Consider the following 27728-nt stretch of genomic DNA (forward strand, 5'->3'; position numbering starts at 1 on the left):
AAATTATCTGACATCATCACACATGTTTTTTTTCTTTGCAAATTGTTCAAAGAAAGAAAACTAAACAACAAAAAGGGAATTGGTTTATTACATATAGTAATTATCTATAAATGTTGTTTTGGTCTTTGCAATAGGCTCACTTGCCTCACCTTTTCATAGATCAGCTGCCTCATAATTCAAGAAACAACCACATCCTGATGCCAAGGGAACTGAAAGTAACATTCCTGACCGCCTCATGCATCCCATAGCACATCATAGTGATGGAAGAAAGAAAAGAATGAAGAAATTCTCAGATTGTTGTTTTAAGTCTTTCTTTTCTTTTCTGCAGTGCGCCTCTGAATAAGCTGTCATCTGGATCAGAGAAACGCAACTAATGTGAGATCCAAAGACATCACTGGCATATTTAATAGAGTATTCCTGTGGGTTCCAGGAGCAAATATCCTTGCAACAAAGGTGGAAGAGGCAACTGTTCAACCAATCTGTGGCAGCGATGTCTCATTGCCGCTCGAACCGCACATCGGGCCAGATGCATGAGAGTACGCGGCGTGTTACAGCAAACAGCAAAGAGGGACTCATAGAAATCCTGGTGTTGCTGTGATAAAACAGTGATTTCTCGTTATGATTTAAGTCAGACATAAGGTAAACAGAAAAGCAAGAATATTAACAAAATTACTTGCAGATACTTGTATTTTGTTGTATAGTGCAATATAAAAAATAATAATTGCACAACAAAACTTTAGAACATTATAGAACAGTTTTGATGAAAACAGACCATTTAGCACAATAACGTTTGTCAATCCTAATCACCCAACTTCTCCAAAATGAGATTAAGTCAGGGCACAGAATTCTATATACCAGTGGTTCCCAAACTTTTTCAATTCTCGGCGCCCTTGCTGAATCCTGGTTTTACCAAGGCACACCCCCCGTCAAATTCTAATTTGCGAAATAGCCAATAATTTTTTTTAATTAAAGGGTTAAGTAAAAATAAATAAAACACATATTTAAGATCACAAAAAACGTAATTGAACAAATTCAGCTAACTATAATTAGTGGGATTGTGGTGTAGCGGGTCCACGGCTACAAAAGGCTTTTAAATAATCCGTTTCACCGTGTCAGTCTCCGTGGGCGCGATTGTGCAACCATGGGGAGTTGATGAGGTAACTGGGACAAGTGGTACCTGCACGTGAGGGTGCGATTGTTCTCAATTGCTTAATCGGCTTCCTGCAGTGCGCGATTGAGACTCTGTGCTCACAGAGCCATATAAGAACAGACTGGCACAAAAGGAAAGGGGGAAAAAAAGAGACAAAGAAAAAGACTGCGAGAGCAGCATTGGGTGAAAGAAAGAGATTGAGCCAGTATGAATGAGAGAAGTCATTGTGATTCTATGTGCCACCTTGTAAGATGCTAGCAATGCATTGCTTGGTATTGATGCCTGCTTATAAAAACTACCTTTTTGTTGATTGAACTCTTTTAACTTTCTGGTAAAGTAGTCACGAGATTTATTAACCATGCTGGGATGATTAGTTTCTAAATGGCGTTTCAACTTACTTGATAGAATGCACTCTGGTGCCAAAACTTTCAAACACAGTAAACACTGCGGCCTCTCTTCACCATTGCCCTCTTTATTTTTCACTCTCACAACGCTTATTACTGTTTAGTAAAAACCGATCCATTTTTAAAAATATATACGAGAAGGAATACTTCAAAAACTTCACTTGACTTAATCACAACAATATACAGTTGATACAATCTCCGAAAACGAATTCAACACTAAGACCACGCAAAACCGACAGCTATTTATATACGAACACAAAGTACCGATAAAGTTCGACAAACTACTAAAACAATCGAGAAACTTAATTATTGTAAGGCGCCATCCAGTAACCATTTGTAGAGGCTTCCGCAAACAGTTATTACTAAGTGAGTTACTGGTTTGCACCAGGTCTGCCAGATGTCTCGTCCTATCACATTGAATTGAAAATGGCAATAAAATTATGAAAATTTTGTAATATTTCATGCCGCCCCTGTGAGGAGGAGCCGGGCGCACACTTTGGGAACCACTGCTATATACAATATATATGATTAAGCCTGAGTCAAACTCGGGGTTATGTGTAAATCATCCACTTTACAGTGTTAAGCCCAAATAACTCTCAGGGCAATATTCTGCTTCCATATAGGGGATAAAATAACACCATGCTGCAAAAAGTCATAAATACGTTGGGACAATTAATGGAAACTCTATGGTAATTCATCAGTAATCATGAGTATGTTGGAGCCTTCAATCAAACACACAATAGCAAATGAAAAGAAATAACAGAACAGCGAAAAGAGATTGAATATATGGACATAGGTGATATGACAGAAGTATGTAGTGATTGTTCGGCTTTAAACTTCAATTTGGAGACTTGTAGATCTTCTAATTCGTGTTGCCATCTTGGAAAAGTAGTGTTTTTTCCCAATGAAGAGGCGTATCCGTGAGAATTAAAAGATTTGTTGTTTGGTGAAAGTGAAATCCACATACATGAGCAGCAGAGACGCGCCCGAGGTTGGTGAGTGAAGCAAGTAGGGGGCAGAGCCCCCTATTTTTTGTAACTGTAATAAATGGTGCATAAAATTAACATCAAAGGTTAAGCGCATGAAACATACAGAAATGAATGAACACATGTTGGACAGAAGTGGACAGATTTCAAATTTGGGAAGTATGCTGTCAAGGGATGGAAGAAATGAAAAGGAAATACAACTACATATAGCAATGGGTAAAGCAGCCTTCAATTCAAAATGAAAATTGCTAACAAACAGCATGGATAAAATACTGAAGAAAAGAATAATAAAAGCAGTATGGAGCATTGCATTGAATGGAGCCGAGACATGGACAGTGAAGAAAGGGGATAGAAATAGATTTGAATCATTTCAACTGTGGCTATAGAGAAGGATGGAAAAGATCTGTTGGATGGAGAAATTGTTTAATGAAAACATACAGGAAAGGACTGGTAAAGAACTGAGCATGCATGAAACAGTGAGAAGAAGGCTACGCTGGATGTGACATGTACTTAAAGGAGATGGATTGTTGAAAATATTGCAGGAGGGAAAGAAAGGAAGAGGAAGGCCATGGCAAGAGATGTTATATTACCTGAAAAATGGTAAATCATACTAAGAAATGATAAGAAGAGCTGAAGACAAACTACAATGGAGGAACTGGCATTCAAAAGACTTGCGTTATGGCAGATAAGGACAAGAAAAAGACGAACATTTCCTTTATTACATGATGAGTGTCAGTGTGCCTGTTGCCTCAGTCATACTTCATTTGCTGTAGGATTCTCAACAGCAGAACTAATGTCTGTGATGTGCCATTTGCTGTAGAAATTCAATACATTTTACTACTACATGCATTACAAAATTCCTTTTATTATATGACTAGTCATTTAGCCCGTTACAATAACGGGCGCTAGAACAGTAGTGCATAAACATTAGTAGGAACAGTCTATATTAAATGGCAAGGGACTTTGACCTCATTCTTTTTGTTGGTCGTATTTTTCTTTCTTTCAGCCTTTCTTTTGTTGATGTTTACTTGCTGAGCTGACCGTTCTTCGTGGGCTGCCGCTGTGTATTGTGTATCTTTAATTTTCTGTGAAAGTAATACTGTCTTGTACGGCTCTATTCAATAAGGGCGCGTAGATAATTTAGTTCAAATGGCTCTGGAATATGTGAAGAGCAACAGGTGCAGATCTTTATTTACGCGCGCCTTTATTCGCTGTGCCCAATTGAGGTCGGCCTTTTGAGGCTCGCCTTTTTGTGCGCGCCCTTATTGAAGGATACCGTCTTGTACGTCCGCTGGCTTGTACGTCCATAATATACCTTTAATTTTCTCTGGCGGTAATACAGGCGTGCGCGTCGGTAATATGCCTTTAATCTCCTCTGACAGTAATACTGGCTTGTATGTGGCTGTAATACGCGTCACTGTATTGTGTACCTTTAATTTCCTCTCGCAGTAATACTGGTTTGTATTTCCGTAAAACGCGTATAACTTTCTCTGACAGTAATATCGCGCATAGCACCGTGCCCCGCGCATGCGCACTTCACCAGAAGACACCCACACACGGACACCTGGACGCACATAGGGATTTTATATATATAGATACATCACAAACATTAATGCTGAATACACTTGATTTTTTGTAAACCAATTGCAGCAAATTCACAGACATCTTTCATCATTTCTAACTTTTGCTTAATCTCTAACTCCATCATGTTGATCTTTCTTTTTTATTAAATATAAACTGACCGTTATTATTTCATCTTCTAATAATGAAGACAGGCGTATTGTAAGGGATGTTGGCGGGTGTGTTGTGAGTGACATGAATGGATTTGTCCACAGTGACTTTGGTGGATGTGGGCTGCAGTTTGAATGAACTACCCAGGCAGTGGAAGCATGCTTCATTTAATTGGAACTGCCGGGTGCGTTTACTGTAAATTGGTTTGTATTATATAGTTTTTGTTTCTATTTAAATTTTCCTTTATTGAGTTATAGTGTCAGTGTAGTGTACTACCTCCATCATTATTTTTTATTTCCTATATTTTTCCTACCTACAATTTCCTTTATTACATTATAGTATCGTTCCATCTGTTCCCTCAATTATATGGGATTTGCCATAGGATTCTCAACAATAGTGCCAATGTTTGCAGTGTTCCATCTGTTGGAATGAAAAATGCAATACATTTTATTACTTACACCATAAATTGGAATGTATATTGTAATAAATGTATCGCAAACATTAAAGCTGAATATGCCCACCATGATGTGACTGCCAGGCAAACAAAAATCTACTTATATTATATGGATTGGATAAGATGAGATAAAATTTCTTCAGAAAAAATATATACTGTAGGTATACATAGAAAAACTAGTTATATATTAAGTCTTGTATATTAAAGCAATAAGTAATTAAAGAAAAATGAATTCTTAAAGTTCTCAGATCTTTATGTGGGTCTCACTTGTTAGTATTCGTGTTATTTTCAGTGTCCTCACAATGTAAATCTTCCATGTTATGTGCTTTTTGTTCATCGATTTCCTAACCCACTTATCCTGTACTGGATCTCAAGAATTGGTGTGGTGTACTGGCAACACAGGGCACAACATGGGAACCTACCCTGGGTAAGGTGCCAGCTCTTTTCAAGGCACACTCATGCATACCACCACACACACACATCCTGGGCCAGTTCCGAGTCACCCGTTACCCTACCACACGTCTTTGGGATGCGACAGGAGTCATTGTACTTTTCTAAATGCAGTTTTTATCATAACATATTTTAAATTCTACTCCTCTGTCCCATTTTTGACCCTTTTGGTATATGATTCTTGCCATTTACTTATCTGCTTAAAGCAGACAGACTATACAGTATCATTTAAAATTGTATTTTTACCTTTTTTTTAATTCCTCAACATTTATTTCTTTAATCAGATTGCTCTAACTACAAAGATTTTTTCAGACATGCCATTTCTGACCATTTTTGTCCGCTTTTTGTTACAGGGCAGAGGTATATGGCTTAAGAACATTAGAACAATTTTGAAAGAACAGGTCATTCGGCCCAACAAAGCTTGTCGATACTATTCACCTGATTTATCCAAAATAACACATGTTGAGTTTTGAAGATCCATCCATTCCTTAAACTACACTACATGGTAACTTTTTCAAGGGCTCATGGATCTTGATCGAGTCCGTCTACTTTACTGAGCGTTATGCTAGATGTAGCTTGTAGAGCAGCGGTTCCCAAACTGTGGTACGCGGAGCCTTTTCAGGTGGTACGCATCACGGTCCCTGAAATTTAATTTATCTGTGCAAAACCCTTTATGACAAGCCTGTTGTGAGCAAAAACCAATGAAACTGTTTAAATACAATAATACATGGATTCCCAAATTTAGTGTGGTGTGAAATTTCGTCATCTGAATAAATAAAACCTATTATTCGAATCAGTATTTAGTACATTTAACGCTACCATAATTCCGTTTCGCGGAAGTCAACTTCTACTTCTTCACTGTTTGAGCTTTTGGTCACTAGATGAAAGCACAACACCGACACTATTTAGTCTTTGGTAACTCTGCCTCACAGAAACCGCTCGCGTTTGTTGTTATACGTGCACTGCCACAGTATCGCATTGTAGTCACTAGATCTAAGCACAAAGCCGATACCATTTCGTCTTTGGTAACTGCGTCACATACAGGCCGAAGGCAGGATTTAGTTTCGGGGCGGAATTTATCAATTTATGTACATGCACAAATTTTTTCATTAATTTTATGCATAATTTCTTCAAATGGTGCCCGGGCGGGCGTTCATGCCCAGTCGGGATGCCGAGGAGGACCAGAAGAGGGCTTGTGGATCCTCCAGAACACGAGGGGGCGTCCTTCCTGGTTGCTGTGGAGACCACGGGTACAGAGCTTGGAAGCTCATCCCTGTAGGGGCCCGTGGTCACCGCCAGGGGGTGCCCCAATGCCTTGGGAGTGTTGGACCTCAGTACTTCTGCCACACCGGGAAGTGCTGGGGGGAAGAGAATTGGAGACACCCAGTGGACTTCCGGTTTCACCGCTGGAGCTTCTGCCACACAGGGGTGTGGCTACGAGCCCTCAGGATGCAGCTGGAGCCCTTCTGGGGTGAATAAAAAGGGCCGCCTCCCTCCAGTCAGGGACAAGAGTCGGGAGGAAGAAGGACGAAGCTTAGTAGAGAGGAGTAGAGGCGGACCAGAGACAGAGAAGGCATTGTGCGTGTGGCCAAGGACTTGAGGGGTGATTGGTGCTGCGGCACAGGGTCTGTGCACTGTAAATATGATTAATAAACGTGTGTTGGGTGAAACCATCGTGTCTACCTGTCTGTGTCCGAGCTGTTCCCCACATCAAATTTCAGGGCGGTTGTAGTCAGTGTCGTGAATTTGCTGTATATTACCTAATTAAGAATTAATCATTCATTGCAATACTTGCTTTTTAATTTTTTTGTTAAAAATTCGGGTGGTATGCAACGCAACTCACTTAATCTCAGGTGGTACTTGACATCCAAAAGTTTGGGAACCCCTGATGTAGGGGACGCCTGATCTCTTGACCTTTTGTGTCTAGTATGGAAATGCATTTTTTGTGCACCTCGTCCCTTAGGTATCTACCTCCACAAAGGGACATTAAATAGGATATAGGGCTATGTTGACCAAGAAGTAAGGGAGGGGAATACATTTTGTAGGGAAGCAGACCATTCAATGAGTTGATGAATTGCTCCTCAATGCTCCACCATATTTTTGGTGCCTTAGCTTCATTGCTTTGCACTGTAATCATGTATTGTCAATCAAGCATTATCTGACCAGAATATAACATCTTCAAAGAGCATTCTAAATAATTTGAAAAGTACCTACCTCAAAAACGTCACTGGGTATAGCTAGCTTCCACTTTCGTGTGGCCTTTATATGCTCATATGAATTTATCATTACTTCAATCGCCCTGGGATAACAGTGGCATGCTTGCAGAACCTATTTTGAAGTGAGATAGTGTCGTTACTTTCCTTGATTTGAGTTTGGTCTCTGAGATTTGACTTCTTCAGCATCATTCATCCTGGAGATAAATAAAAGGGTTCTTGAAATTGGAAAAAAAAAAGATGATTTCACTCTTAGTAACTGCTGTGACACATACGTGACCAAGGACAGAACCCCAGAGTTTGCATTCAGAGTACAGCAGACACACAATTGCCCTAAACATCTGAGCCAGAGAAGATCTCCTGTAGCTTGGGCAGCGAGCATGTCTGTTATCTTTAGGTACAAGGCCATCACTTTACTGTAAAAAATGAAGAAAGGCCCTGTATCCAATTATAACACATAGTTTGTATCTTTGAAAAAGTATGCTTAAAAATTCAGATAAAAACAAGGTTTGCCTGTAAAGAAAGACAGCATTCAGGAAACAGCAGCAACGCAGGCATTAATCCCAACAAACTCAAATGAAGCAGCTTGCTAGGCGACAAATTAAAAATACATGTTAAGTTGTGCTTATGATAAACTTCTTTTCACCATAGCCACATGCTTATGATATTAGTTTCTTAGCCTGGCCTGCCTATATTTAGCAACTGAATACTAACTTAAGGGCTCTCTACATAGTTAAAGAACATTTAAAGAATTTCAAATATACTAGATAATTTTACCTTATGAAACTGTGGGGGATAAATTCTTGCAGCACCATGGTTTAGCAGTAACTGGTAACAGAGTTCAGGCACACCTGCTGGTCTGACTGAGGTCACCTTGAGAAGGTACTGTATGGGAGCACATCCATTGATATCCATCGTGTTTGCTTCTGCTCCAGCCTCTAGCAGCATCTGAATGAGGATATGATCACAGTTCCAGGCTGCCTTATGAAGAGCCGTCTTGAAATCCTCTTCCCGTAAATTGACACTAGCTTTATAATCCAGCAGCATGCGGCAGATGAGATGGTGATCAGTGCTGTACTCTTGTTCCTTATAGTTCAGTGCCCAGAATGCTGCAGTAATCAGTGGAGTCTCCATGTGTCCATTGACGCTGTCAACACTGGCGCCATGAGCAACATACATTGATATAAGCTCTGGTATGCCAAAGCGTGCTGCTGTATGCAGTGGTGTATCCGCATCCCTGTTGTCACTGTGGATGTCCAGATTTGCACCTGTCAAAAGCATTTAGATAAATTAAGTTATACAGGGTTTAAAGTACAAGTATAAGAGGTGTGAGGAAGAACAACATAATGTAAGAAGTTTTAGACAACATTCTGAATAAAGTAGACCACATTCATGAAGCACACATATTAAGCTAGTCTTAATTTTGTCATGCTGCCCCATGAATAATGCTAATAAACCTTCTTAAGTGAGGCAGAGCACAACAATATTAAGGCATTCATTTAGAATGTAAGTGCGCCTGCCACAACATAACACAAAGAAATGGATTAAGCCTGCCTGCACTGATTACACCAACGGCTAGGTGTCAGGCTTTGGTTTCCCTGGTGTTTGACTCGTTTTGTCTCATGTGCTTTTAATCTTTTCTTGCCAAACTGAATCAGCACATTTTCCGTAACAAGGGAAGAACATTTTGGATCACATTTACACAGATATCTGTGATACTTACAAGGCTAAGCCTCTCTCCTGCTTTTGCTGTGTCAGACCATATCTTTGTTCCTGCGTCATGCAAAAATATAAAATGCTGAAATAAGTGAAATTAACAATAAGGTCAATAAAGGTATGGCAAGATAGGAGAGCATAAGTTTTCAATTGTACTGACCAGAATATGTACATCAACAGTATTATCATTAAGTAGCTTCTGCCTTGGGGACACAGAAAACTGACTTCAGAACTGCAAAGAACATCAGCAAATAATAGGTGGTAAAATGCTTCAGTAAAAAGTCAAAACCATGATACGGCAATATTTGAGCAAAGTCACGACAGTTGTAACCACTGGTGCCCCTTTGCAACACATTTTATATCTCTGATTTGAATCAAACCACACACACAAACGGGTGACCCGTCCACTGTTTACCGATGAAGTGATTAGATCTCAAAGAAGGGTGTACTTTCATTAAGCTGCTGGTCCAGACGGCATACTTGTCCATGACTCCGACCACATGATGATCAGCTAGCAAACATCTTCAGTATGTTCAGACTCGAACTGTAGTCACCAACTGCTTTGAAGTAACCACCATTCTTCCAGAGCAAATCTACAATCACTGACTGACGACTGAACTGTGACAGGCACTCAGTCATTATGAATTGTTTCAAGTGCTAGATCTTGGTTCAAATCAAGGGCACAAAGCCAATGGACTTACATCACTTTGCCTAAGGTGCAAATAGATCAATCACAGATGCAGTTTTCAGAACCATACTGTGCATGCGCCACCATCCCACCCTGACAAAAGAAACATTTACTTGAGAATGCAGTTTATTTAGTTCCCGCCTTGATATTCAACATAACCGTCCCACTGAGGTTAATAGCAAAACTGAAGGCCCTTGGATTAAACACCTGCCTCTGTAACTAAGACCTACGACTTCCTGACTTGTAGCGCCCAGATTGATACGGTGCATCTGATAGTCTTGGTGTGAACATAAGGGCACACTAGGGGCGTTTTCTGTGTTTTGTGGAAGAATAATTTTAGGGTAACATAGCATTCATCTGAAAGAAATAGCATAAAGACTTAATAAATGTCAGAAACCTGTTCAGGCACACCAGGAAACCAGATAAAGGTCAAGTGAACAACAAAATGTACACAGAAATAGAAGAATTGGTTTAGGAAAAATACTGAAATGGTCAAGTCAATAATGTATTAGAAGAAAGGTTGATGTAATATACAAAATGTCCTGAAGGGATGACTAAGAAATCAGCAGATGTCCCATAAACGAGAATGGAAATTTCAAGGGTGGTGGCGCAACTCAAAGGTTTAAGAAGAACCAGAATATAATATAGTAGACTTTTATTTTATAAAAAATCATTTGGGTGTAAACCAATGAACCAACCAGAGTAAAATGAATGCATTGATTGACACTATATGTAAATTCAACAGTTTATAAAATGAACCTCTGTTCTTTGTTTCTCTGATCATTCTGACCATGCTGTAACGGACTGCTTCTGAAGAATGCTCCCTCCAAGGCATTTTGCTGAGGACTAATTAAAAGATACCATGAACAGCTTTTCTCCTGCCTGATTGCTGAATTGTCCTGTTAGAGGATGTTTCTTTCTTTAATAAGATGTTAAATTTCGACCACAGTTTATGCATGTTTGGTTGTCAAGCCTAAAACAGACTCTTCTGTCAAGTCTGCAGAGGACACACTGGTAGAAGGTCTGATTACAAACAATGATGAGACAACCTACACACTTCTTACTGAGTGATGTAATGACAACAGTCTGTCCTTGAACATCAGCAAAACCAGAGAGCTGATTGTAGCCTTCAGGAGGCCTCATGCAGTCATCTGCTCCTTCATACTAAGTGGATCACCATGAAAAGGAGTAAGTAGCTTTAAGTGCTAAGGGGGCACATATTACCAAGGACCTCTCCTTATCCCACTATATAGCTTTTTAAGAAGGTTGAAGAAAGTGATGTTTGTTTCCAGACATCTTTACTAGTATGTACAAAAGTACAACTGACAGGAAACTGACTAGCTGTGTCACAGTCTAGTATGGCAACAGCATGTTTTGGATCATTGTGCCCTGCAAGTCATTGTTAAAACAGCTTAATTTGTCATTAAAGCCATACTCCCGTTCATACGGAATATTTACAATAGTACGTGCCTAAATAAAGCCATTTCCATCATGACAGGCCCAACACATTAGAGCAGCAATCTTCATTTTATATCATCACCGTTTCTATACTTTTCCATTTTCTATAGTCATTTTATTTTAATCATATTTTGTTGCTTGCTCTGGTATATCTAACACCATACATGTAAGCCTTGGGGGTAAACTAATACGCCGGAAGCATTTTATGGGTCTGAGGTGGTGCAGATATTAAAATGAGGAAAATGTACTCAGGCTCATTGAGAATGAGTGCGCGCAGTAGCGTAACCATGTGGCCTGAGAGTGTTTAATGAGGAAATTGGCTAATCACATTTGCACATGAATTCGTGATCAGTTCAGCCAGTTTCCTCATTGACGCTCTGCGGGTAAGATAGAAAGGGAGGGATCAAACAACAAAGAATGGAAGAACAACTTAAGGGAGTAAAATCAAGAGAGACAGTTTGGAGCAGAAAGAGTGGATTGGCTGTGTGCACCAGTATGGTAGACTGGAGGTTAGACAGTTGGTGGCTCGGCAAGGGAGTGAGGGGATCCAGGGGTGAGTTGCTCCCACTAACCAATTTGGAGGAGCAGGATTGACCGAATGCTCCAGGGTGCAGCTGGGTAGAAGGGAGGTGGCAGGGTGGTGGAGACCAGTTCTGAGCAATCCAGCACTGACTGTCTGGTATGGCTGGGATAAGAGTCGGTTTGGGGACCGCATTTGCTGGTGCCTTGGCCCCACTGCAAAGACCCGATGGGTGAGCTGAGAAGGCAGAAGGGAGAGAGAGTGAGAGAGACAGAAGAATGAAGGTGAGAGAAATCGATTTTATTTCTGGTATGTTATAATTGATTTTAACCCTATGGTGGATTTATGTGTTTATTAATAATGATGATGATTTCCACAACTTTTGCACTGACTTTTATGGATTAGTTATTTATTGATGAAATTTGAACTGACTTCACTTCACTTTATTGGACATTTGATTGTTTAAATAAAACTTCACAATTGTTTGTTATGTGGCCTCATTGCCCCAGTCATCCCGGTCATGACTATCAATGTTCAGGTACAAGAAAGGGTGATGCACACTGTAAGCACACTAGGCATCACACCTAAGTGGAGAGATCAGAATTATACAGTGCTGGTGAAACTCTCAGATGTCTGGGGTCAAATTTCAGTGGTACAGCTATAGGCTTCCCAAGTCACTTTGCCTCATTTGTCATTAGTTATACAAAAAAATCTGTTTTATTCCCAACTTTGTCTCCTTTTTGCTGTCATCTACAGTATTGCCATTAAATATTATCAGAAAGGAAATTGCCACAGGTAGTGTCCTATTAAGGTGGGTGTACACTTTGTGATTTTTCTCAGAGTTTATACATTGGGAGTTCAGGTGCCTTCTCACACTTAGACTCATTTGTACTTATAACTGATCAGAGGAAGGTATGCACTCTGCGATTTTGTGGATTCACAAATGGTTGCAGGCCATTAGAACAATCTCAAATGAGACTGTGTGGCAAAAACCATTAGATGAGGCTCACTGTATACGTATAGTTTGTCATTGTGAAGAATGATGAGGTATTTTGCTGTATTTCTGTTTTTATAGTAGGGTAACAGTAACTGATCTGTTTATCATTATTCACTTATTTAGCCTGTACTGTGTCTTATGACAACGTTCCTCAATATTTCTTCTTTCTCTGAAGAAATAATACAGTAGATCAGGGGCCCCCAACCCCCGGTCCGCGGCCCACTACCGGGCCGCAGCCGTCTGACAGCCGGGCCGCGAGAGAACTGCCGGCAACAGAGACTCACTCAGACTTTTCAGAACGCTTGGCGGGCGGGGCTTTGCAGCGGCGCAGAGAGAGGAGAGAGACCGAAGTGAGAGAGTATTACAACAAAGTATTGTTACGGTCCCGACAGTTTCCCCATATGACACGAGACTATAGAAATCACGTTACTACGAAGTACATTCAGCAGATACTTTCATTTCTACGAAGTGACCTTGAAATGCCTGAATGAATCATCCACAGAGCAGTTAGATCTGTGGTCGCAGCTCAGATGTGCACGTTTGCACAACGATCCCCAAACAGAAACATTGTAAAAAAAAATTCTTTCTTCGAACTTTCCTCATACTGTTTTTTTTTTTTTTTTTGCTGTTTTTGTTTTCTGTGGTTTTCAGTGATACCTTTTGCTTATTGTTTGTCAACATTTGAAAAACATCCATTGGAATTTAACTCATTGTCACCCTCCTATAGAAACGGCAGACATGAAAAAAACGATAACAGTGTTAATGTTTGTGATGTGCAATCTGTTGGAATGGCAAATGCAAAGCATATGTCTTTGTTATATGCAAAAAAAGAAGAAAAATCTCGGGTTGCAAACGTATGCGAACTGCTTAATAACTTAATAATAATAGAAATGTTATGTAAATTGTGTATAAAACTGCCAGAATGGCTAAAGTTTTATGTTCTAAATCAGGGGTCGGCAACCTTTCAGCAGTGTCGTGCCGATCCTATGTTACAATGTTATTCTGCGTGCTGATATAATTCTAACAATTTTGTTATATATTGTATCAAAATTGGTCTGGTTATAATGGGCTGCAAAAGTATATACTTTTGCAGCCCATTATAACTTGATCTTATATTATTATATTATTGGTCATTCAACATTTTCAAATACATAGGATCATATGTGAAAAGAATGTTGTGTCAGTTTTTTTTTATAACTACATTCAGTGGCTGTATTTTTGGTTCCAATTATTTGACTAAAATAAGTAGTTTGTTTCTTAAAGCCTGAAGCAGCCCTTTTTATAGCTTCACTTTTCTCATCAGAGTTTTTAAACGTGGACTGATGTTTAGTTTGATAACGTCTTTGTACACTTGACGTATGACACACAACACTTTCACAGCATAACACACACACACAGCATCATCCTTTTGTTGTACAAATCCATATTCATTCGTCAGAGTCTTGAAAAGAGCGAACATCAAGTTTTGGTCTATTATGGGTCATTTTAGGGCAGTATATTACTTAATAATAACAAGAGGTTTGTTTTAATGTACCATGGCCTGCACTGAACACATGGATTCCCTTTACTGTGAGTCACATGCGCAAAACTGTGTCTGACAATAGCAGTCACACGAATGAGAATTAATTGGACTGTGGGTGTGGTTGTGAATGTTTGAGAAGAGGGCGGGGTTTGGCAAAATCTTTTGGCAAAAAGTCACGTCTCGCAGGACTTGAAATTATCTCAGAGAAAGTCTCGTCCCAGGATTTCCTTTTATAATAGAGAGATATATCTATCTAAAAATATATCTATTTCTTACACTTTTCCTGCCAATTAGAGAAATGTTTAACGCAGAAGTTGAAACATCTACTATACCTTTCCAAAGCAGCTGTTTCGCACAAGCTGTTGATTCTTTTGTAATGCAGTAATGCAGAGGTGTATGTCCGCTCATGGAAAAACTGTTAATTTTTGCCCCATGATTTAAAAGCAGGGCTACGCTGTCACCATTGGACACTTCACAGGCTACATGTAGTGGTGTTTTTCCATTTGGCCGGCTGTTGATAGAAGCTTTATGTTCAATTAACACCAGGGCACTCTCTACATAGCCATACATCACACAAATGTGCAGTCCTGTAGCCCAAGAGGATTCCAGTTTGTACCCAGGCAACCAATAACCTGAAAGAAAAAATCACAACCTTTAATTTTCTATTGAGCATGTTATTCTTATCATTTAAAAGAAACAAGAGCACGTTTAAATAGTAGAGTTGATTCTAAACAGCCATTCATTTTCTAAACCTGTGTTATCCTGAGCAGAGGTGCAAGGTAGGAACAATCCTTAAACAGGACACCAGTCCATATCGGGGTGAACCTACAGACTAGGGCCAGTTTAACATTACCAATCCACCTGACCTGCGTGTATTTGGAAGAAACCCCACACAGGTATGGGCAGAACATATAAGCTCCATGCAGGGAGGACCCGGATTGTGAACCCTGGCCTCTTTGTTGAGAGGCAGCAGCGCTATCACTGCACCCTCATAGCACCCAGTTGTTAAACATCTCAGTTTGAAATAAGAAACCGATACATTTTGAATAATTCTATAACAGCATGTAGGGATATGGTAGCCAACAGCAAACACACAAGCTATTGGATGTAAATGTCAATCCCTGTCACGTTAAGTTTCATTAGTCTGAAGATTTTGTGCCTTATGCAATATCCTGTGCTTATCAATATAAATTTTTACTATTTTCACTTTTCAAACATGGTGCAGTCATACATAATAAAACACCATATATGAACATTCAGAAATGCACCTCACATTTTAAATTCCGCAGTCCTTTTTTAACCCAGCATTAACTATCTGCATATGGCACGATTTAAGTCTGTCTGCCCTACCCCACGGCTGTCATTGTTTTTTTTTACATGTCTATGAATTATCAAAACAACCTATAAAAGTGTCAGCCTTCCCTCATTAAGGTATCATATTATAAAATCAATTTTATGTCTCCAAGCTTTATCTGGCCTACAGTATTCTTATAGAATAACAAACAGGTGTTTGATTTGCAAAAGTAGCCTAATGTTGAAAATCTGAGAGAAATGTAAAAATACAGGTATAAGTATATTTGTCAAAAGACAGGTTTATTTATTGGAATACTTTAAGAAAAAATATGTTGTGATTTATACTCCCAAGCTCTATACTGCAATTTTGAAATCCATCATTCCTGTTTTTATGACATTTTTATGTCAGAAGCACATTCTTATATTTTGGAATAGGTCTAGCATTTCAATCTCTTAAAGTGGAAAAATGTAACTTATTAAGACATAGGAGGTGGAGGAAGTTGGAAGCATGCACTTATACAGTGCCTTGCTGTATCCACCACACGACGTACCATCCCAGGATCCCAATTTAGGATCCAAGTGCAGTTGTGTAAAGCAGTGGTCCCCAACCTTTTTGACACCAAGGACCACTTTATTAGATGCAAATTTTTCCGTTTTATACACAATTTACATAACATGTCTATTATTATTAAACTTATTAAGCAGTTCGCATATGTTTGCAACCCGAGATTTTTCTTCTTTTTTTGCATATAACAAAGACATATGCTTTACATTTGCCATTCCAACAGATTGCACATCACAAACATTAACACTGTTATCGTTTTTTTCGTGTCTGCCGTTTCTATAAGAGGGTGACAATGAGTTAAATTCCGATGGATGTTTTTCAAATGTTGACAAGCAATAAGCAAAAGGTATCACTGAAAACCACAGAAAACAAAAACAGCAAAAAAAAAAAAACAGTATGAGGAAAGTTCGAAGAAAGAATTTTTTTTACAATGTTTCTGTTTGGGGATCGTTGTGCAAACGTGCACATCTGAGCTGCGACCACAGATCTAACTGCTCTGTGGATGATTCATTCAGGCATTTCAAGGTCACTTCGTTGTAATGAAAGCATCTGCTGAATGTACTTCGTAGTAACGCGATTTCTATAGACTCGTGTCATATGGGGAAACTGTCGGGACCGTAACAATACTTTGTTGTAATACTCTCTCACTTCGGTCTCTCTCCTCTCTCTGCGCCGCTGCAAAGCCCCGCCCGCCAAGCGTTCTGAAAAGTCTGAGTGAGTCTCTGTTGCCGGCAGTTCTCTCGCGGCCCGTCTGTCAGACGGCTGCGGCCCGGTAGTGGGTCGCAGACCGGTGGTTGGGGACCCCTGGTGTAAAGGATGAAACCTCAGGACCACAGAAAGTCTGAGTGGACTGGGACAGTGTGAGTTTTTTTTTACAGTAGTTGGAGTGCCAATCCTGCCAGCAACTCCCAAGTTTTCCCTGCAAGTTGGAAGACCTGCTTGCAGGGCTGGATGGACGTTAACATCATTCCCAGGACAGAGCAATTGTAGCTTAAGGGGCTAGCTCAAGGGCCCAACAGAGTAGAATCACTTCTGGCATTTACAGGATTCGAACCGGCAACCTTTTGATTGCCAGCCCAGATCCCTTGCCTCAGAGCCACGTTAAGACATATAAATATACAAGTAAATATATAAGAAAACCATATACTGTACTAATCACATTGAACATATAGGAATTAATATATAAGAGAAAAACTAACTATTCAATTTTCTTCTTATTTCAATACTTTTTTTCCAAATATTCTGTGAGAAAAGAAAGATTGTAATAAGGAAGCCCTTTCCAAATAACAGATTATTTGAAATTTAAAACCTCTGAGGACCTTCTAAGATTTAAAGTAACAGAGAAAACAGAGTTTAAAGAGAGCCCTCATTTTCAACAGATACGAAAGGCTTGATAAGAAAAAGTGCTCTGCACAAGAAGAATAACTGAAGGAGAAGTCAAGTAAAATGACACCTTTTATTGGTTAGCTAAAAAGATTACAATGTGTAAGCTTTCGAGGCAACTCAGGCCCCTTCTTCAGGCAAGATGTGATGTCTAGAGGGATATACATCATCTGTTCTATCCTATGTGCAGTTCTATACTGTACTGATGCTGTCCTGCCCACGAAGACCTTTAGGGTGTTTCCAAATCAGAAACCGTGGCTGGACAGTATGGTGAGGTCCCTGCTTAAAGCCCGGGACATTGCATATAGGTCAGGCAACAGGCTGGCATATAGCAAAGCCCAAAAAGAACTAAAAAAAGGAATAAACCTGGCAAAATACAGATACAAACAGTGTATCGAGGAGTATTTTGATAACAACAACCCATGGAACACGTGAAGAGGCTTAAAGACTATAACAGATTATAAGCGCAGCGATCAGCAGGTCAGCTATGACCCTAGTCTCCCTGACACCTTGAACAGTTTCTTTGCACGCTTTGATGCATCTAGCAGCAGGGAGACTGTACATCTCCCTTGGCTGGAGGAGCAGCATCAGCCTCTAGTCCTGCAACTACACCAAGTGAGGTCCACCCTGAGGAGGATCAACACCAACAGAGCTGCAGGACTGGATAAGTTGTCGGGTAAGACACTGAAACTATGAGCTGATCAATTGGCAGGAGTCTTTCTGGACATTTTCAACCTTTCTCTACAACTTGCAGTGGTCCCTGTCTGCCTCAAATCCTCCACTATTGTGCCAGTGCCTAAAAAATCAGTGGTCACCTGCCTTAATGATTACCACCCTGTGGCTCTGACCCCAGTAATAATGAAGTGCTTTGAGGGAATCCTTCTAAAGTGCATCAAGGATGCCATCCCTGCTGGATTTGACAACCATCAGTTCGCCTACAGGAGGAACAGATCTACAGAGGATGCCGTCTCAATAGTACTTCACACAGCCCTGACTCATCTGCAGTGCCCTAACACTTATGTTAGGATGCTGTTTGTTGATTTTAGTTCAGCATTTAACACCGTAATCCCGGACAAGCTGGTACAAAAGCTTCAGAATCTGGTCTGTCTACATCGTTGTGTCTCTGGATCAGAGACTTTCTCACCAACAGGCCTCAGGTGGTTAGAACTGGAGATCATACATCAGCCACACTGGTTTTGAACACAGGCACGTCACAGGGTTGTGTTCTCAGCCCAGCACTCTTCATGTTATTTACGCACGATTGCTCTGCCATCCATGCCACAAATATGGTTGTGAAATTTGCGGATGATGCAACCGTGGTGGATCTCATATCAGACAATGATGAGACTCACCACAGAGAGGAGATACAACACCTAGCACTATGGTGCTCAGCCAACAACCTCATCTTGAACACCAGCAAGACCAAAGAGATCATTGTGGACTATAGGAGGTCAAGAAGAACAGAACATGCTCCTATATTCATACATGAGGAGGCTGTAATGTGTGTGGACAATATCAAGTTCTTGGGTATCCACGTCACATCAGATCTGACCTGGTCTTTGAACACATCTCACCTGGTAAAGAAGGCCCAACAAAGACTCTTCTTCCTCAGGAAGATGAGACGTGCTGGATTCTCCTCTCGGCTGCTCACAAACTTCTACAGATCCACTATAGAAAGCATTCTCTGTCACAGTATGACAGTGTGGTACGGCAGCTGCACAGCACAGGACAGGAAGGACTTGGCACTGGTGGTGAGAACAGCACAGGGGATCATGGGAAGTCCTCTCCTAGACCTGGACTTTGTTTATGCTGGAAGGGTGCAGAAGAGAGCCAGATGTATAGCTGCGGATCTCACCCATCCGGGAAATGGACTGTTTGTACCACTGCCTTTGGGAAAGCAGTACAGAAACATAAAAACACGTACCAGCAGACTGAAAGACAGCTTTTTCCCCAGAGCTGTGAAGTCCATCTGCCCCTGCTGATACACACACATACATTTACCCCTAACCTCTCCCCCTGTAGACATGTACACGTACTTTCCCTCGTAATCAAACACACACACTCGTATTCCTCCCCTGCAGACCCACGCACACAGATCACTGGTCTCTGCAGGTGTACTACCTCAGGAAAAGTCTGGACTTGATAATGTTTTATTGCTTCTGTCTTTTATACTTATTATGTTTATTTTATTATTTATAGTGTATTGTGTATTTAAGTATTCTGCCTTGAAGCCGAGTCCTACCAAAAAAAATTTTGTTATGTGTATGCATAATGACAACAAAGAATTCTATCTATCTATCTATCTATCTATCTATCTATCTATCTATCTATCTATCTATCTATCTATCTATCTATCTATCTATCTAGCCAATTTCCTCATTAGCGTGCTGGGGTCTGTAATTAAGCCGTTGTGCCCATGAGGATAAAACAAAGCTTGTGTAAGTTAGACAGGGATAAAAAAAAAGTAAATAGGCAGGCAGGTAAAGATGGTGTTGAGAAGTGGAGGACTGGTGGTTGGAAATGGTGCCAGGTGGAGCGAGCAGACAGCACTTGAGAGGCAGCGTCGCTTTTGCAGGAGTGACCAAATGAAGCAGGAGAAAGGAAAAGGACTTGTTGGGCTTCCGCTAAAGGCCAAGGGTTGGCAGTGAAGGACACAAGCTGGTTTAAAACATGACTGTGCCTGTTGGAGGAGGTCTTCTCTTGCTGAGGAGACCCTAAAGGTGGAGCAAAGAAGACAACAGCTTTGAAAGGAGGCAAAAGGCGCGAGCTGGTTCTAAACAGACAGATCCTGTGTGTTTTAACCTTGGATTTTAACCTTTTTGGCTTTATTTATTAGTATTTTAACCTCCTCTTTTATCACTATTTTATCAAGAATTATTTATTAACTAATTTATTGGGTGACCTTTGCACTGCACTTTATTTGATTTTTGGAACACTTTGTGGAATTAAAGCACTGAGTGCACCTGCACCTACTCGTGCTGTTTTGTGTCCTCATTGCCATGCTCATCCTTGACTATGACTCTCAAAGGCCTGTATTCAAAGGACGCTAGGGCAACTGCACCCAACCCAGGCAGTCACAATCTGTGTTAGCAACTGGACCAGAAAAAACGTAGTAGTGTTGGAAAAAATAGGCATTGCCAATTTTGCTAGGCTTATTAGTGGCACACTAATAGATTTAATGGGAACTGCTGAAAGCTAGCTGCACCTCTACCTCTCACACACATGCATTCTTGAATTAATGGTTGGACTTCAGATTGAACCAACACTTTCATCAGCCGTGTGCTTCATCTGATAACAAAGATATAAATCAGAGTTGAGCTGACACCTCTACAGAGACTCCTTCAGACACAAAGGCACCCAAACGGACATTCATTTTAGGCTTCTAACTTCAAACTAAACTCTGGCTGGATGTGATTGGCAAAATAACGCCCTCATAAGCAGGCACTGGTTCTGTAACTGGAAGTGACGTTGATCCTATCATCAGAGATTATTTCTCCTCTTCTGTGGAGCTAAAAAGTGATGGGCCATTCTCTATGGGTGGAGCTGAAAGCTTAAAAATCTGTTCTTTTTGTGAGCTGGAAGCTGATGAGCCACTCTCGTTGGTGTGACTGTGACAAGCCACCCACTCGCTGCAGAACAAAAAGCTCATCAACTTTCTTTGGTTTGGAAGTTACTCTCCATACAGCCTTGGAGCTGGGTGCTCTGAACTAGCTCTAAGATTGACTCTGCCAAGCCAAGGTATGTGCCAGTGATTGAGCCCTGTCTGTGATGACTGAAAAGCAGAATTACTTTAGGAAGGGAACTTCGGCACATACACTCTTGTGACAGAAAGAATAACGCTTTTCCCTTTGACGTTATGGGAGGCGCAGCAAAGAGCCTAACAGCAATCTGAGGAAGGCAGCAATACACCGCCAATAAAGGAAAATGCAACAAAAACCAAACATGCACACCAAAGCAAGAAAAGGTCTCCACCTGAACACAGGGCAGCAACACACAACTCCACAAAGCATTGGACACCATCCTTAAGGACTTGGTATTGTAAAATTGTTTATCTTTGCCAAGATCAATTAGAAATCTAAATAGCTAGTAAACAACCAGCCTCTTTTTTTAAGTAAGTAACTTTCTATAAAAGTAGCTGCTAAGCAAATTAAGTGTAAATGTAATGTATTGTAAATATAAATGTGTTATATGTTTATCTGTCTTGAATTCTGTCTTCAGTGTTCATATACTATATATGCAGTGACAATATTTCTAGAATAGTTTTATCAATAAACTGTATTATTCTGTTTCTTAAAATGAGCTTCATTTACTTTGATATAAGTATGATGGCCATTAACCTCTCCAACAGAGAAAGAGTAAGGAAAATAAAGTGGAATCCATATCAAATTATTCAATTAACTACTGGAATGGGCCAAAGGCAAAACTGATAATTAATTAACTGACAGATTAGCAATAATCAATCCATTCTTTTTCTAACATTCTCTGGCAAATAAGGCCTGAGTTGGCTGTAATTCTGTCCTTTCATGTGCTTCAGTAGTGCTAAAGGCTGACGTCCTACCTGCCTGTCGTCACAACTAGGCCATACCGGCTATAAAATGTATCCACACTGGCATATGATTTTAAGAATGGATCCCAAGTCTTACACATTCACAGTTTAAGTTAGACTCTTTTATTTTCATTTGTTTATTCGTTCATTCATTCATTCTGAAACCAGAATAAACCAGTTCATAGTCACAGGGACTAGCAGGGGTGTGCAAAGTCATTCCTGGAGGGCCGCAGTGGCTGCAGGTTTTTGCTCCAACCCAATTGCTTAATAAGAAGCACAAATTGCTCTAGAAACACTTCTGCTTCATTTTAGTTATCTTCCTCGTTAAGATTTTGAACCCTTATTGCTTATTTAAGTCTTAAACAGCTGCATTCTTGGTTTTTAATTGCTCCTTATTAGCAAGAAGATGCAAATGACAAAAGAAACCAGCAGTTATCCATTTTGCTTGTTACCCTTTACGCCTGTGTGTATTTATCAGGCACTATTTGGTTTAATTAAATACTTGGAAGGAAAGAGAAGAGAAAAAAGGACTGAGAATTACCCATCCGTTTTACACTTCAAAATATTTGGATGATATCTTTAGAATGGAAAAAAAAAAATCTAGGATTTGAGAATGACTTGAAATAGCAGAGTTAAAGCACTAACAAGCCATGAAATGTAATTATTGGCAAGGATTATTTTCTAATTAAGCAACTGGGTTGGAACAAAAACCCGCGGCCACTGCGGCCCTCCAGGAATGACTTTGCACACCCCTGGACTAGAGCCTATCCAGCCTGTTAAGTAAGTTCTATTGATTTGAAGTACGAGCTGAAGATGAGAGGTACTTAAATTACGTGGGTGAAGAGTACATGTTGATACTCTTAAGCACACCAGTGACCATTTCTTAAGCAAATTATGTTATTGCAAGTAACATAACAGCTGTAAATTTATTCCCACAACTGGATGAGCATCCAGATGTGCTTCTGACTTTTATGTGATTGGTTCATTCTATCTCATTTTATTGTAAATACAACTTTATCCAGTTTCCAAGCTCACTTCCTTTTTTCAACAAAGCTTTTGTCTTATAACACAAGTACAATATGCAGTATGACTTATATGTTTTAAAATGTTCCTAACTGAGTGTCAGGCACATACAGTTAGGTCCATAAATATTTAGACAGAGACAACTTTTTTCTAATTTTGGTTCTGTACATTACCACAATGAATTTTAAATGAAATAACTCAGATGCAGTTGAAGTGCAGACTTTCAGCTTTAATTCAGTGGGGTGAACAAAACGATTGCATAAAAATGTGACGCAACTAAACCATTTTTTTAACACAATCCCTTCATTTCAGGGGCTCAAAAGTAATTGGACAAATTAAAAAACTGGAAATAAAATGTTCATTTCTAATACTTGGTTGAAAACCCTTTGCTGGCAATGACAGCCTGAAGTCTTGAACTCATGGACATCACCAGATGCTGGGTTTCCTCCTTTTTAATGCTCTGCCAGGCCTTTCAGTTGCTGTTTGTTTGTGGGCCTTTCTGTCTGAAGTTTAGTCTTCAACAAGTGAAATGCATGCTCAATTGGGTTAAGATCAGGTGACTGACTTGGCCATTCAATAATGTTCCACTTCTTTGCTTTAATAAACTCCTGGGTTGCTTTGGCTGTATGTTTTGGGTCATTGTCCATCTGTATCATGAAACGCCGCCCAATCAATTTGACTGCATTTAGCTGGATTTGAACAGACAGTATGTCTCTGAACACCTCAGAATTCATTCGGCTGCTTCTGTCCTGTGTCACATCATCAATAAACACTAGTGTCCCAGTGCCACTGGCAGCCATGCACGCCCAAGCCATCACACTGCCTCCACCGTGTTTTACAGATGATGTGGTATGCTTTGGATAATGAGCTGTTCCACGCCTTCTCCATACTTTTTTCTTGCCATCATTCTGGTAGAGGTTGATCTTGGTTTCATCTGTCCAAAGAATGTTTTTCCAGAACTGTGCTGGCTTTTTAGATGTTGTTTAGCAAAGTCCAATCTAGCCTTTCTATTCTTGAGACTTATGAGTGGCTTGCACCTTGCAGTGCACCCTCTGTATTTACTTTCATGCAGTCTTCTCTTTATGGTAGACTTGGATATCGATACGCCTACCCCCTGGAGAGTGTTGTTCACTTGGTTGGCTGTTGTGAAGGGGTTTCTCTTCACCATGGAAATGATTCTGAGATCATCCACCTCTGTTGTCTTCTGTGGACGTCCAGGTCTTTTTGCGTTGCTGAGTTCACCAGTGCTTGCTTTCTTTCTCAGGATGTACCAAACTGTAGATTTTGCCACTCATAATATTGTAGCGATTTCTCGGATGGGTTTTTTCTGTTTTCGCAGCTTAAGGATGGCTTCTTTCACCTGCATGGAGAGCTCCTTTGACCGCATGTTGTCTGTTCACAGCAAAATCTTCCACATGCAAGCACCACACCTCAAATCAACTCCAGGCCTTCTATCTGCTTAATTGATAATGACATAACGACGGACTTGCCCACACCTGCCCATGAAATAGCCTTTCAGTCAATTGTCCAATTACTTTTGAGCCCCTGAAATGAAGGGATTGTGTTAAAAAAATGCTTTAATTGCCTCACAATTTTATGCAATCGTTTTGTTCACCCCACTGAATTAAAGCTGAAAGTCTGCACTTCAACTGCATCTGAGTTGTTTCATTTAAAATTCATTGTGGTAATGTACAGAACCAAAATTAGAAAAAAATTGTTCTCGTCCAAATATTTATGGTCCTAACTGTATATTTCAAAAACATTTTTGTAGGCAAGTGAAAGGAAGTGGTATTTAGTTTAAATGTATACAGTGTGTAACAAGAATGAGTCAGAGACATCATAAAGAGTTGGGGCAACCACCCGTATAATATGCTCGGCTACAAAATTGCTTCTTTTTGTACACGATGTGTATAGATCAGAGTCCAGAACAGAACTGCCTGTACTGAGGCAAGATGGCAGTTTTAAAGGCCTGGAAAGGAAATGACGTCAACGGTGCAGGAACTGGGAGTGGCGTCCTCATGCCCGGAAGTGACGTCATCCTTCGGGCCGGCAAGAGGCGGGATTTCCCGGGAAAGGTCTGCAAGGGACTGAGAGAGATAGTCAGTACACTAGAATTACTAGTGTTTAGGCCCTTCAGCTGTTTCCCATGCGCACGTGTGTGACAAGTGCTTAAATTGGGCAGATACCCATTAGCAGGGAGTTCTGGGACATCTCTATTTTTTTGGCTCTATTAAAGTTGTGTACCAGCATGGTTTTCCAACGTATCAGCTTGCATCACATGCTGCTCAAACTCCTATGGGAGCCCCCCTCCCTCAATTCTTTGATAGTATGTCAGTGTATCGTGCTGCTGAAATTTCCAAGGGGAGACCCCCCGCCCCCCCCAGCCCTTCAGATGAACGTTAGTGGACTGAAGAGCTCTAAACTCCCGCTACCTGCTCATCAGAGGTAAGCAGAGATTACTGGAATTCATGCATTTCAGTTTTAGGTACTGAATGTATAGTATACAATAAAAAATAAAGCAACATAACCCTTAGCATTGCTGAAGGCTACTATATAATGCTTATAGAAAGCGAACACTGATTTTTTGATTTGACAGCTAGTAAAAAAGATGCATTCAGTCAGAATATTTTTTTGCATTTGCTAATTTTAACTGAAAACCAACAAGTGAAAAACAAAGGTTCAATAATTTTGACAACTGATTAAAAATTAAAATAAGTAAAATGAATTGGGGGTATCAAAATTGTTCATTGTCTGTGAGGAGTCAAAATGTTCTTCCTGCATCTATGTGGGTTCTTCTCTTGGTATTCCGGTTTCTTCCTGCATCACAAAGATATGTAATGTTAGATGAACTGACCATTTTTAAACTGGCACTCTATGATTGTGGGTGTGAGTAGGCTGTTCAGTAAACTGGCACCTTGTCCATGCCTGGTTCCTGCTTTGAGTCACATGCAGGGTGTGATAGACTCTATATAAACAGGATCATAAATTGAATTAAACAGATTTAAGAACATTATGTTGAGTACACACCACTTAATAACAATATTTGTAAATCAATTCTGGTATAGCCATAGGCATGTTTAATTTGACAAATACTACATTTCAAAGTAAATAATCAACTATGGAGCGTTAAGTCCTCTCAGATAAAGTCTGTAGTGGGGCAAATCATAGAATGGATATAAAAAGATTGCAAAGCCCTTAATAATCCCAAGGAACACAATTAAGACTGTTACTGAATTTCCCTGAGGGGATGAAGTATTTATTTATCTATCTCTATTAAGGAAAGATAAGCTTATCCTCAGTAAGACTTTATCTACAGTAGATCAAGGTGATTGTACAAGCAGGAGACTGACCAAAGAATCGAGTGGCAGCTTTGAATGACCTGCAAACAATTATGTCAAAGACTAATCAAGAATACTGAATACACCTAAAAAACATTTACTAGACTCAACAATCTGGGGCTTTTATAATGTATGAATGGGTGAGACGATAAAAGCTAAGAATTAGTACAATCAACATTTGAGTATCTGAAGCAATACAGAAAATAAACTTTTAAGCCTATATGCAAATATTTTTTGTCAAAATCCCAATGCAGACTGTTAAAAAATTCCCAATATTACGCAAGCAACACTGACACATTATAGTAATACTACTACTAATAATAATGCTACTGTTCTATAGTATTTTAATACTTATATAGCTCTTTTCAAGGGTATGAAGTGTACATCAAGGTCCAATAAATTAAATTGAACATTAATAGAGCTCTGCACATGCGACAATACTTACCACATTTTCTCATGGTACTCCTCCTACATCCATAGGCATTTTTCAGCCACTTGGGTACAAGCCAGTATTTTTAAAAAGTGCACTCTTCTTTGCTAACCTCTTTTTCTGTAATGTGTAGGGTAAAAAGTTTTCATTTCAGTAAATGTTACATTTCTGAAAGAATACAATTCCTACAGAGTGTATGCCTCCCATAGAATACAGCATCAATATATGAATTTTAACACAGATCTGTACTGGGAGCGTCACTGAGCATGTGGTATGGAAATGGGATAAGGAGTTCTTTCCCACAGCGTGTTGTACTCTGTACTTATGACAAACTATCACTGTTTTGTATTGGAGGTGTTTCTCTTCAATAAGGTCCGTTGCACATTTAAGGACGGAAGGAGAACTTGTTGCCCTTTACTTTCAGCACTTTAATGACCTCATACTCTGTGCGTAACAGGATCACATTGATCCTTTCTTTGTATTCATCTCTATCCTTGTACAAGTATCTTATTTTCTTCTTGGATTTAACCAAAAGAAGTAAAAACCCTGGCTTCACATTTTCAGACATACATTACCATGTTAAAATCAGGGTTTGCTTCTTGGCTTATACTTATTTCCTTTTTATTGTTATTTTTGTAGTTTATTATTTTTCATATATTTTTAATTTTTATATCGTTTTTGTTAGCATTGTTATATTTAAATATTTAATGTATTGTGTGTCTACGTTGTTTTCTTACGTATCTTGTGTTCTGTTGGTCGACCCCCAAGAGGTTTATCCAGCTTAACATCCCTGCTGCTGGTGCTGTCCTCCACTTTTTATATTCTGGTGGACGAGTTGGTCCCACTAGGCATTCAATGGAA

General features: G+C 39.8%; 1 protein-coding gene across 1 annotated transcript in view; it reads right to left on the reverse strand.

Moving 5' to 3' along the window:
- asb4 (ankyrin repeat and SOCS box containing 4) overlaps window positions 1-27728 on the reverse strand; it is a 191631-nt gene continuing 163903 nt past the window's right edge. The window contains exons 3-6 of the mRNA XM_028817063.2: window positions 14622-14921; window positions 8166-8656; window positions 7390-7503; window positions 1-592 (exon numbers count right to left, since the gene is read on the reverse strand). Of these exons, the coding sequence (XP_028672896.1) occupies window positions 404-592; window positions 7390-7503; window positions 8166-8656; window positions 14622-14921 (1094 nt within the window). The 3' untranslated portion in view covers window positions 1-403. The remainder of the gene's footprint in view (window positions 593-7389; window positions 7504-8165; window positions 8657-14621; window positions 14922-27728) is intronic.

The sequence above is a fragment of the Erpetoichthys calabaricus genome, chromosome 13 (genome assembly GCF_900747795.2).
Source record: "Erpetoichthys calabaricus chromosome 13, fErpCal1.3, whole genome shotgun sequence".
Classification (NCBI taxonomy): domain Eukaryota; kingdom Metazoa; phylum Chordata; class Cladistia; order Polypteriformes; family Polypteridae; genus Erpetoichthys; species Erpetoichthys calabaricus.